The sequence below is a fragment of the Panthera tigris genome, chromosome F3 (genome assembly GCF_018350195.1).
Source record: "Panthera tigris isolate Pti1 chromosome F3, P.tigris_Pti1_mat1.1, whole genome shotgun sequence".
NCBI classification, from domain to species: domain Eukaryota; kingdom Metazoa; phylum Chordata; class Mammalia; order Carnivora; family Felidae; genus Panthera; species Panthera tigris.
In genome coordinates, this window is record NC_056678.1 from 57,390,622 (window position 1) to 57,404,198 (window position 13,577).

Below are 13,577 nucleotides of genomic sequence, written 5' to 3' on the forward strand. Positions count from 1 at the left end.
TTGGCAAATTACTAAAATGCTGAATGAATCAGTTTCCGAAACCATCTGTAAAATGGAGATGTTAACAGTGCTTTCTTCACAGGGCTGTGAGGATTAAAATGCTGTGTGTGTAGTGTTTGATAGTACCTGTACATAACAGCTTCTATATATGTTAGCTAGGAATAAGAAAAAGGGCTGGGGTGCCTGGGTGGCTCAGGTGGTTAAGTGTCCAATTTTCAATTTCGGCTAAGGTCACGATCTTACAGTTTGTGAGTTTGAGCCCTGCATGGGGCTCTGCGCTGACAGTGCGGAGCCTGGATTCTCTCTCTCCGTCCACCCCTCCCCAGCTTGCGCACTCTCTCTCTCTCTCTCTCAAAAATAAACCTTAAAAAAAAAAAAACACAACAGAAAGAAACAGGGCTGAAGCTGTGCCTTCTGGCCCTTCATGAAAGACATAGAAAAAGAAAAAAGAAAAATTAAAGAATTCTTTAGCAGTATACGGGGATAGGACAAAAATTATGAATAAGAAAACAAAACAAATATCCACCAAACAAAAAAGAAGATTCCCAAAATACCTGAACGTTAATTTATATTCCAAATCCCAAAATTGTATCTGGCCAAGACTATGGTCTCTGAAATTGACATGACTTATGGCAGACAAATGTGTTTTACAGAGTAAATTATAAATGTGAGGCACTCACTATTCCAAGAAATGATGGTGACAAAAATATAAGATGATTCTAAAAGGACAAATGTCCAAATGCCGCAGCTATAAACAGCCACTGCTTAGAAAGTGGCTTTTTATCAAACCATTAAAGTCACTCACTCCCAATGGGAAAGCATGACCTGTCGCAGTAAGCACACAGGAACAGAACACAGGGCCGCATGGACCCAAGATGTCAGTAGGAATAAAGTGTGTATGAGAAGTCTTATCTATGAGATTCCACTTAGTCAACTACCCATCGATCACTTAATGATTTAGTCTGTGAATTTTCCAAAATCCTTATTTCTCTTTCATCCCCTTCCATCAATCCTTTATTTTGACACCAAAATCAGCAAACTTAGAAAAGCAGAGAGAAAATGTAGAATTCTAAAACAGATTTTCTTGTCAGTGGTGCTTCTGAAAACTTTGTGGAGAACTCTTAAGAACAGCTAAAATAAAATGGATTTTTCCTTATCTGCCACTTTCTGTTATCTACACATTCCACTTACCACAAATGGGTAAGAAAATCTGAAATTAAGCAAAATTCTGGCATTAATAAGAGGTATTTTACTGTATTACTCACTACCACGGGAAAGGGGCTATCACAAAGCTTGTCCGGTATGCTCACAGAGGCTAGTGCAAAGGTGGACTCCCCCTGGCCTTGGGTAATGCTGGGCAAGGCCTGAGACAGCCCCAGGCTGGTGACCACCAGCCAGAACAGTCTTCTTCTCTATTGCACCCTTCAAATATTATTTTCTATTGGTGCCAAAAGTGAAAGGGGTTGGGAAACATGCTAACAACAGAAAGAATTCAATAAGAATAGGCTTCTCAGGATGCCATTTTCTTTATTTCGGAAAAAAGTAACTTAAAAATAATTCTACCATAACTTCTGCTCACCAAACGGACTGCTCAGGATACAAAACAAATCCCTATTAAATGAGAGCCTAAAAATCTCAAAATGTAAATAAAACTTAAGGGTTTCTATTTATGGAAAGTTTCCTATTTATAATTAAAATTCCATCTGGGGTAAAATAACAATGTTGTCTAATTGCTTTAAAAAGCTAAAACTACAAATTCAATACATTAACATTAATTATAATAGACTTAAATGTTCAGAAATTTGACCCCCCCCCCACAGTTAAAACCTTACTTATTTTCTTCCATATTAGTAATCTAGTAATATTAAAAGCATTTAATGGTCTTTAAGCTTTTCCATTAAATATATTTCATTGTAATTACAAGTTACATTTTCTTACCCACTAGCCTCTGGAGGAAATCTGACAGTAACCTTTCCCATCTCAGCACCTGGAAGCTCAACAAATTTCCCAACATCTTGCTTTTTCTCAGATGTCTGAAAAGCAGAAGAAAAACAACATATAAAATAGTTACATCGTTAAATGTTTAAGAATACACTCATTCAACAAATACTCAATACCCACTATGTGCCAGGCACGGTTACAAGACAAATGATGACTAGAACGTCATCCTTGCACTTAAGGACCCCAAATCTTGTGAAGGACATAAATAAAACTAAACACTGGCAACAGACCATACATATGTATGTATAGAATGCGTTACAGCAGTGAGTTAAAGTTAACCAACAGCATCTAGGGTCATCAGGAAAAGCTTAAAAGGAGGTAAGAACCAAGGTGGACCTTAAAAAGTACGTGGAGATACATCAGATGCAGAATGTAGAAGGTATTCATTCTAAGAAAAGGGGGAACAGCACAGGTAAGACACAAAGACAATGCAATGTCTATGAAAAGTTAGAAATACATGGGGTGGGTGAATGAGCAAAGAAGCTGAAGCTGTTGACAAGGTCCACAACACGAAGCCTCTTATGAACTTGCTTTTAGGTTTTAGGCAATGAGGAAATCTCAGGGGGTAATGGGACCATTTATTTGTACTTTCTAAAATGATACCCAGCCCAGTGCAGAAGCTGAACTAGAAAAGAGAGAGACCTTTGATGAGATTATGGTATTAAATCAAAAGAGGGTAATGAGGCCTCAATAAAAATCAAAAGCAGTGGAGACAGAAAACATAGATATGAGAACACTTGTTGATTGATTTCATGGGAAAAAAATGGTGAAGGATGAATGAAGATTTTTAGCCAAAACAGCTGAGTGGACTGTGGTGTCTTTACCCAAGCAGACAGTAGTTTTCAAATTTTACTGTGCCAGAAAATCTTTAAACTTTACTATACGTGCCTAATATGTTAAACAGATCACAGTACAGAGACCTTGGGAAGAGAATCTTTTCTACTGTACTCTACGTCACACGTCCTAGAGAATCAACAAAAAGGCTCTGCAGAAGCCTAGGACTCAATGGTTAAAAATCAACAAACAGGAGAGAGTCAGGAGGAAGAAAATACGGTATAGCTATAAAAAGGAGGTTTTAGTTACTTGGAGTTTGGATTTCCTAAGGGACATACACCGGATGACCATAATATTTTAGACATATAATTACAAAGATTAGGCTTTATGTAGTTAAATAATTATAGGTAAGTCAAAACTTTATAATAGCCTTGGCAGATTTTTCCAAGAAGATCCTTTTTCATGGATGGAAAGGGGAAAAAAAAAAAAAAACAAACTATTAGTAGGAATAATTTTCTTTTCAGATCTACAGTCTCAGCATTAAAAATGGCTCACCACTTTAGCTTTGGTCGTTGAAACGTTCCACTTGGCACCTACGGACTGGAAGGCCTGGTGGGCTTCAAGGAAGCCAAACCAGCGTTTGACATGCACTGGAGTTTTGCTCTGTTTCAACTGTTCCTGCCACGCTGGATTTCCTGTTAGCAAACATAATTTTAAAACCATTCAATAAATCTGCGACTTTGAAAGCAAAGTTCTAGTTGTAGTTAATTTAAATAAACAAGATGGCTTAAAATTGTTCTTCTATAGGGGCGCCTGGCTGGCTCAGTCGGTGGAGCATGTGACTCTTAACCTCAGGGTCTTGAGTTCAAGCACCCTGTTGAGTGTGGAGTCTACTTACCAAAAAAAAAAAAAAAAAGGTACACTTCCATAATGAAACATTTTAAATCTAGACACACATTGCAATGTTTTCATGTAATTCTTTAACATACTTTACAGAATTCACAAAAGGTAATTAAAACATTTCTGCAGTTCAACTCAATGAAATGAATACTAAATCCTGCTCTCACCACCACCACACACCCACTGTAAGGCCAATGCCACACTTTTTTTTTTTTTTTTTTTTTTATAAAAGTTTATTTGAGGGGAGGGAGAGAGAAAATCCCAAGCAGGCTCTGCCTTCTCAGGGCACAGCCTGACGACACAGGGCTCAATCTCAAGAACTGTGAGATCATGACCACAGCCCAAACCAAGAGTGGGTCACTTAACTGACTGAGCCACCCAGGCACCCCAACCAATGCCACATTTCGTAGATAAGGAAAAACTTTAAGTAGATCCACTAGAAAACAAAATAGAAATCAAGATCAAGAAGTAGCTCATTTCTTCAGATGTAACATCAAAAGTAGGCACTGAAGGAAAATTTAATTAACATCACAAAGCTACATCCTTAAGATATTATCTTCCTTTTCACACATATTAAGTCAGAAATAAAAAAAAGACAACAATGTCAAACCTATACATGAAAACATTTAATTAGAAAAGGACTTCATTTTATGTTGGTTATTTTAATAACAATTTAATTGAATTTGGAGAAAAGTTTTAGCCACAAAAATATTACACATAATGTAAAAAATGCCACATAATGCAGAATTAAAGAATGATAAAACCTTCTGGCGTATTTGCTTCTATTTTTTTTTTTAAAGAAAATAACAAAATTCAAGTCCCCTTTATACCTCTCATCAATCCCATAATCTTACCGTTACAAACAAGTCACAGAAGAGCAGATCAGTGACCCCCAAGAGAAACAACTCCAGATTACCCCCCAAACACATATACACCCATAATCAGAGACAACAATGCGTGGAGTAAAGGAATGGCTGAGACAGGAGAGGTGCTGACATAAATGGGATGAGGGCTTCTTTAGCAGGGCCAAGGTCAGCTTCATAGGCAGCAGGGAGATGGATTAGTGAGAAAGATGACCTCTAGGGACAGCAAAGGATAGGGAATCCCTGTGACTTGACCGGCATAAAATAGCAGGTGGTCAATCCTTTGCAAGGAAGTCCTAAGTGACTCTTTCTATGTGGATATGTTTCTGTGTATGCACATGTATATGTATGTATATATTCACATATGCAGAAATATGTACACTTCTTACCCATCGAAATATCAATTAAAATAGAACAACCTTCAGGAAGAATAATTGATACCTTTTAGGGTAGCCCAAACGCATAAATCTGCTAAGCTCAAGGAATTTCCAACTAAGTATGTTCTCAGAGACAGGCAATGATTGAGCTCGTTGATTGCAGAAGTAAACAAATTACATGAAGACAATTTTGTGGCACTAAACTCCAGCCAGTGATCAATCTGTGAACATAAAAGATGGAAAATAAATGCACACCACGGTTTAGATTTAAACAAACAAATGGCCTTAGTTAGAAACATGCCTATCTTATCTCCAATTACAGAATCTGCCATTATGTGGATTTAATTCTGGTTGCCTGGGATCTAAATTGGCATTAAAATAAACAAATTTCATTCATTCATTTTTCATTTTAATTTCATTCATTTTTCTGTTTTTTCTTTTTGCAGGGGTGTGGAGGGGCACTTCAAGGAAGAAAAAGATTTGAAAACTGGCAGCAGCAGGAAGGAATAACCAACTTGATCAAAACGGGCAGGTGATTATCCACCTGCAAAATTTAAAAGTAAATTCTTAGGAAACTATTCTTTGTATTTCAAATTTTGCAAATTTAGGAAAATTAGAGCTGACTACAAACAAAGAGAAAAGCATCTAAACAACTGTACAGGAAGTTAACCTACTGTTGCTATAATTAATTAAAGTATACACCTAGAAAGGAAAAGAGAATCCAAGCTATGTGTGTGACCCTGGGAAAACCTCGTAATTTTCTAGGCCTGCTGCCTCATCTGTAACGTTAAGGGAGGTGCAGGAGATGATCTATACAGTTACATCCAGGTATGAAATTTTAGGACTCTATGAAGAAGACAGCACTCACTGACCCAACAGGACTGCTGGTGGGGATTAAAAGTTGAAATTTTAGGAGCTAGGAAGTTTTTTCCTGAAAATAAAAATAAGATGAGAATTCCTTAGCTAGGTCTGTAACTAAAACTCCATCAATAACCTTAAATAGAATAATCATACATAAGTCAACAATAAAATGAAGTTCTCAAAAGAATAGAAGTATAAATCAAAACAAAAGAAAACAAACCCAAGGAAGTGTTCCTTCCTTACCTCAGTATGTTCCAGTAGGTTTGAGCCATAGAGCCTAGCTGTAGTTGCAACTCGAGCCAAGTAGCGAAGTATGGAATTTATGTCTGTGAATACCACATTTCTAGAATACAAGCAGGAGATAAAATATTACCATAGCTCTAGCGAATCAGTAGGAGTCATGAGACTTACGAAGAACTGTAAAAATAGAACCCTTACATTTACCATGTATTTTCTACTACAGTTTAAAAAAAATCTGCCTAAAAAAAAACAATCTGCCTAATTCATTCTTTACTGTTTCTATCAAATTCCAGTATGTTCTGAATGTTCAGTTAAATCTGACAATTCAGTTAAGAGTGGACTATCTACACTGCTTTGTCCTTCTAACTATTGTCTATTCAGTGGTGAAAATATGAAAATATAATTGGGGTATCAAGAGTAACTGATGTAAAATAAATCAAGGCAGAGAAGTCAAGGATATACAGTCATAAAGAGGCTAGTTGTATCAACTTCCAAGTAAAGATGACAGATCAAACCATATAAAAACTGTTCTGTAAAAATTATTTTTTAAAAAGACACACACCCATAGGAAAAAGAGACTAAGGAAAAGAAAGAATAACAATAAAAATTCAGAAGCTAGAGAGATGAATTTAATAGGTCTGAAAAAAACGAATCTTAAGCAGACAGTGGACAAAGCTGAAAACCAACCTAACTTCAATTTTAGAATCCACAAAAGACTTAGGAATGGAAATAAGAATGAACTGGGGCTAAAATTAGGAGGGCTGGTAAAAAGTCTATTTAAGAATCACTTGGAGGACACACGGGTGGCTCAGTTAAGTGTCCAATTCTTGATTTTGGCTCAGGTCATGATCTCATGGTTCATGGGGTCAAGCTCCAATTCAGGCCCTGCACAGACAGCCCAGAGCCTGCTTGGGATTCTCTCTCTCCCTCTGCCCCTCCCCCACTTGCGCGCGCGCGCGCGCACACACACTCTCTCTCTCTCTCTCACAATAAATAAATAAACATTAAAAAAAAAGAGAATCAGCTGGAAATAGATACCATCAAACCCTATTCTGCACAGCTGGGCTGCTTCTCTTATTCAATCTTGGCAAAAACTGGAGGTTTATTCTCTAAGCACTAAAACAGAGGGTCTCTCAACTGGCGGAAATTGGTCACTGCTGAGTTGGTTTATGCAAGTAACTGGGTAAATGAATATACATATACTAGATGCTGAGATCTTTAGCCTTCTTCCCTCTCTCAGCTCCCAAAATATTCTGGTATGAACTCTTTACCTTCTAAACAAGAGACTGAAAGTCTTCACTGAATAATCTGATCAGCTTAAGAAGAAATAACTAAGGATACTAACATCAGAAGTTCCCACTAAATAAACTGCTCAATCAGACCAAAGTATGCTCAGAGCTGACAAGCCCACCCTTGAGGTCAGAATTTGCAAACAGCTTTAAATTCCTACCAAAATCTAAGAAGGTCATCAGGAATTACCAAATATTTGAAGAAATAAGCACACAGTAAAATGCAACCTGGACAAATTAGGAAAAAGAAAACGAAACAATATATTGCAATCATAAAATAACAAGATACTGTTAAGAGAAGTACCCAAAAAATAAAAAACAGCTCTTAGATACTAAAAATATAGTAGCAAAAATAGAAAAAACTCAATAGAAAAAATGGGATGATAAAGTTGAAGAACACTCCAGAAAGTAAAAAGAAAAAAATAGATGGAAAGTGAAGGTGATACTTAATCCTAATATCCATATAAAGAACAGAAAATGGAGGAGAAAATCATCAAAAATTTTTACACATTTTCCAAAACAGAAGGATTTCCATTCCACATTCAAAAGAGACCAAGCACCCAGTGGAAGAGATTTTTTAAAAGGCCCACACGGGGCGCGTGGCTGGCTCAGTCGGTAGAACATGTGACTTAATCTCATGGTTGTGAGTTTGAGCCCCAGGTTGGGGGTAGTGATTACTTTAACATCTTAACAAAAAAAACCAGACCCACACTAAAGCATATCACTGTGAAATTTCAGAATACTGAATCACCAGAAAATATTCCTGCAAATTCCTAAAGTCACACAGAACAGATCAGGAATCAGACAGGCTTCAAAAGAGAACAAAGCAAACAATTATTCCATGGAAAAGTAAAAGTTGTACACAAAAAGTAATCATAGTATGTGGCTCAGCAGTAAGTAAAACTTACTAGGTCATTACAGTGTAAACACTGAAAGGTGACCTAATCAAAATTACAATACAACTACACTGGGAGGAAGGACGAAAGGGGAGTGGAAGAGTGTGTTTGAGTATGTGTTTTTGTGTATCTTGCCCCTTTCCCAAAATAAGTCTTTCTGTCAGTTTATTATGAACCTTTCAACATTTTTCAAATCTGCACCTTGCTGGAGAATATCCTTGAAATTTTCTTTCAATTTGGTCTAGATTCTACTATCTGGTGAAATACTGTTAAAAGATCTGAAACCAGGTTGTGTCCATTTCTTAGTTTCATTAAACAAAAATTAAAGAGAATAATATCTCCCTTTCCAGTTCTTTTTATTCTTTCCAGTGGGTTCCAAAAGAAAGATGTTTAATCTTCCATATATCCCAGGATGCAAATGATTCACTTTAATCAAGAACATACAGTATATGCTCATTGTAGAGAACTTGGAAAACAGAGAAGGAAAAAAAAAACCCAAACACCCATCATTCCATCACCCAGAAACAGACACCATTAAAAGTGCTGCACACTTCTCAAACATATTTTTCTATGCAAATATGTGATTTTATCTTTACGTTCTGTTTTTTTAATTAACATTATATTGTAAATATAACCCATCACTAAAAGTTTTTCATAAGCTTTTTCACAGATGCCTAACATTCCATGCTGTGGATTTACCATATTTATTTATTTGCTATTACTACTAATTTTGAATATTTCCAATTTTCTACCAGAATAAATCACAGAATTAAAAACCCTTATGTATAGGGGCACCTGGGTGGCTCAGTCAGTTAAGCATCTGACTTTGGCTCAGGTCGTGATCTCACAGCTCATGGGTTCAATCCCTGCATTGTCATGTCAGCTGTGCTGACAGCTCAGAGCCTGGAGCCTGCTTCAAATTCTCTCTGCCCCTCCCCCACTCCCCCACTCGGTCTCTCAAAAATAGACAATCATTAAAAATTCTTCACTCTTAAAAAAAAACCTCATGTATAAATCTTTCTGTACATTTCTACTTTCTTTTAGATTATAAGTGGGATCAGATACCTTACTGACAAATATGTGTCTCTGGATATACTTCTTTTAAGAATGAAGAATAGCAGACTTCTTTCTAGGGACAATCTACCAACTAGCAAGTAAAACAAGCACACAACACTGAATTCTGAATATTTCAAAAAATGCTGTTCAGTACTGAAAACAGAGATATAAAAGTACTTACTCAGACACATGAAGAATATTCTCTTTCCCTTCTTCAACAGAAATGCTGACATTGTCTTTCACATGTTCTACAGCCAACAAAGCTCCTAAAAATAATGACATGAAAAGATTTTTCTTTATAAACTTGAATCATAAAGCAGTAAGAATGACTCAACAAACCAGTGTTAAGTCCTACAAGGAGTAAACTTTTTTCCTAATGGTCTATAAACAGAAAGTATGGTCTTCTGGTCTTGGGGAAATATTACATCAGAAATTATTCATTGGCACAGTCCAACTGCTTTTGAATATGTTCAGCTTCCAGTTAAGGACACTGAAATTAATCTTTTCCTCCCTCAGAAGACAAGAAGAAATGAGAATAGCGCCTTCTATAAAAACTATTGTTAATAACATTTCAGTGATTACTATGTGGTGGACACTGCGCTAAATGCTTTACAGTCATCGGAATTTTCAATCTTTATGGTAACCTTAAGAGGTGGTCACCTTTATCTCCATTTTACAGAGGAGGAAACTGGGCTCGGAAGGATTAAATAATGAACCCAAGTTCTTGACTAAATATGTGCCACTTCGGGAATTGAATGCAGGTCTAAGGCAGTCCAGAATTCAAACTCTAAAACACGGTGTAATCTGCCTCTCAATACCTATTAAATATCCTAAATTGACTCATTTAGTCCTATAAGTTTGGATAACATGGGCCACCAACACCCAGATATTGATTTCTAAATATCATGCTCTACTGGAAACAGGGCTGCGGCAGGGAAGGTACGAGACAACCCTGGAAAATCTTGTGCTAGAAAGCAAGTACACGAATAGATATGCCAAAAGGACACAGAGGCCAGCTTGGAGGGGCTCCCACTGGCAAACAGTAGCAATGTAACCACTAAAGTAAATAATACAAGTTTTACTGTATTCATACAATGAAATCCTAAATGGCAAATAAAAAGCATGAAGTACTGTTACAGGCGGCAGGATAGATGAATCCCAAAGCATTATCCTATGTACAAAAGAATATATATGATATAATTCAGTGTATATGTAATTCTAGAAAAAGACAACAGTGACAGAAAACAGATCAGTGACTATCAGGGACGAGAGATGGGGAAGGGAAACTCACTGCAAAGGGGCATAAAGGTACTTTCCGAAATCAGAGAAATATTCTCTATCATTATTGTGGTGGTTACTGTATGTTACTTGTCAATTTTAAATTGGCAAAGTTTAGTATATGCATGTTGTAAGTCAATAAAATGGATTTCAAAAAATAAAAATTTTAAAAGAATAAAAGTAAATAATACAGATTATAACTTTTGAGTACATTTTGTTATGAATTTTTTTTAATGGGAAAGAAAAATATCTTCTGACACAAAAATGCCAACTAATACATGTAGAAAGAACAGCAGAATTGGAAGGTCACCTTTGGCACCTTCTTAATCATAATCAAGTTGGGAAGGAAGCATCAATGGATGATGAAACCAGTAAGTGAAGGTTTGAGCAGGATGTTTACATGGTCCCAAAGCATTCAAAATGCCTTTTAAACGCAAAGGGAAAACTTTCCAGTGCGAAAAGCTGGCTGACACCATCTTAAGTAACTGAGATCAGATCACCGGTAATGGGAAAAATCAACTTCATGCACCAATTAGTGGGTGGAAATGAAGAACACTGAATCACTTCTGTGCTACTCTTGCCAAAGATGTGTAGCTGAATCTAGCCACAAGGAAACATCAAACAATCTGATCAGGGGACATTCTTCAAGTAATTGGTCTTCAGCCTTCACAGAGGTCAAAGCTAAGAAAGTCAAGGAAAGACTAAGACTATATATTCCAGATTGAAAGAAACCGCAGAGACATGGCAACTAGGTGCAAAGCATGATTCTGGATTTTGATTCCTGCACTATGGAGAGTACTGCTGGAACAACTGGTGTTGGAATATGAATGAACAGGGTCTGTGCATTAAATGGAAGAATGATATCAATGTGTACTTCCTGATTTTGATGTTCCTGTCAGGTCACAAAGTTTTTCCTCACTTGAGAGAGCACTACACTGGCATATTCTGGATGCTGAAGCATCATTATCTGCAGTGTGCTCTCCAGTGGTACAAGGGGAAAAGCATTTTGTTCTATTCTTGTACCTTGAAGTTTGAAGTTATCTTAACATTAAAACTTCACATGCTGAACGCATATAAAATAGGGAAATAACAATAATGCAATCTGTTTTCTAAATGTTTCATCTAATTTTACTGATTTAAAGGTAAGATGTATTTTAATTAAACAATGTGAAGAATTAAAAACAAAAAAGGAGAGAAGTAAATATGTATTCGATAACTGGTCTACCGTTCAAAATGACAATAATTTTTTTTAAGATTCTCTTCCAGAATTAAGTCAGAATGTGATTCTGAGTTCTACAATTCACTAAGGAAACAGGTCTATCACCTTCAAGGTGATTTTCTAAGTAACATTAGTAAAAACTACAGCTAGAAAATACATAAATTGTGTTAGGAATTTTACCTACAGTCTCACGTAATTCTGGCAACCAACCCTATGTGGAAGATACTATTCCTCTTAATCAAGGAAACTGTAGGAGAAGCCAAACAAGGAACTTGCCAATGTTCCACAACTAGTAAGTGGCAGCCAGGATTGGACCTAAGTCTCCAGGAAGCAAATGTCTTTGCTCTTAACCATGAGACCACACTGTCTAGTGCTTTCCAGCCCAAAAAGCAAAACCCATTTCTTCCGGAGTTCATGGATTAGGGTGAGGTTAGCCCATAATTACTAGAACCAATAGGTTCAAACACCAGCATTTTTAAAGTACTTAAAATGGCTATTGTGGGTTTTGTTCCAAAAGACTCAGAATGCCACCAAAGCTGAAAATGTAGTGAATAATTCTGTCAACCGTATGTGGTCAACTGCATCTAAAGATCGGCACTTCTCCCACATTAGTAAAGTATCTGTGAGTCTAGACTATGTAAACACATTACCAAATATAGGAGATTAATAAACTACTTAAATTCTTTTGTGTAATTTTTCAAAGTAATAAAAAAGCAGAAATTCCAAGCTGTCTATCTACAATAACCTCAGCCACAAAAAAAAAAAAGCAATTCCAAATAGAACTTAAGATGTATTAGGTGTATGGAAACCAATATGACAATAAATTTCATACAGTGAGAAAAAAATCCCTATCTAAAATAAGTACCTATGAATAAGAAAAGTATTTACAACTGAATTCAAATAATATACTTCCTTTGATAATATTTAAAATGACTTCACAATATATCACATACTATGTAAAATGCAAAAAATAATTCTGTAAATAAAACTCTAGGCAGTTAAAAAAAAAAAAAAAAGATGTATTAGGAAGGTGACAGATCCGATGTTTATTCTGGCCTTGACTACATCCACAAGGATGTGTGTGGTAAAGCAACCCGATCAGTCCGCAGTATACTTGAGTGTTCCAGCAATCACCGTGCCACCATTAATTAAAAACAAGTGCAACCTCAGTTTTAATACAACCTCAGCTACTACGATCGTCTGCCTGGTTCCCTTTGAATCCAATAAAACATAAAGTAGTGAAGTGGCCTGAAGATCTTTTCTGAGACGAGGGAGGAAGGGAGACGGAAGGGGGATATGCTACAAGAGAGGCGAAGATAATGGGATTTTAACTTTCAAAATGATATTTCTATGAGCAGTTCTAGGTCTCTAGGGAAAGCCACTTCAAAAAGGGAGAGGGGAGCTGGCTGAGAGTCATCCCTCTTAGAGAAAAGGACCGAGGCTGAGCGACGTGTCGCCCTGCCCGGGCTCACACCACGCCTCCCTCCACGCCCGAGTAAACCGTCTCCGGGAGCAGATCCACACGCCAAGGACGGAAGATGAGGGCCGCGCTGCTTACTCCGTGTACAGTTTCGGGGAGACGGCAGGCCTAATCCCACACCGCGACCGCCACTGCGCAACGCCGGGCGCGGCGACCTTCCCTGCCCCGCACCCTCCCCGGCTGATGCAACCCACTTAGGTCGGCGGCCTCGGTCCCTTACCCAGCGGAGGGTCTCCTGCATTTACGGTCAGACAGAGCGTCGCCATCCCCGCCGGTCCGCGGCTCTACCTGTCAGTGCGCCTGCCTGGCCGTCAGAACCACCCCGAACCCGCCGAAAGCGAGA

General features: G+C 37.4%; 1 protein-coding gene across 2 annotated transcripts in view; it reads right to left on the reverse strand.

Moving 5' to 3' along the window:
- EPRS1 (glutamyl-prolyl-tRNA synthetase 1) overlaps positions 1-13,577 on the reverse strand; it is a 72,109-nt gene extending 58,532 nt beyond the window's left edge. The window contains exons 1-6 of one of the 2 annotated variants that reach the window (XM_042975947.1): positions 13,455-13,577; positions 9,439-9,523; positions 6,020-6,119; positions 4,980-5,136; positions 3,331-3,470; positions 1,939-2,033 (exon numbers count right to left, since the gene is read on the reverse strand). In XM_042975947.1, coding sequence (XP_042831881.1) covers positions 1,939-2,033; positions 3,331-3,470; positions 4,980-5,136; positions 6,020-6,119; positions 9,439-9,523; positions 13,455-13,500 — 623 coding nt within the window. In that variant the 5' untranslated portion in view covers positions 13,501-13,577. Of the gene's footprint in view, positions 1-1,938; positions 2,034-3,330; positions 3,471-4,979; positions 5,137-6,019; positions 6,120-9,438; positions 9,524-13,454 lie in introns of those variants that run through there. The other variant, XM_042975948.1, reaches the window with a different exon arrangement.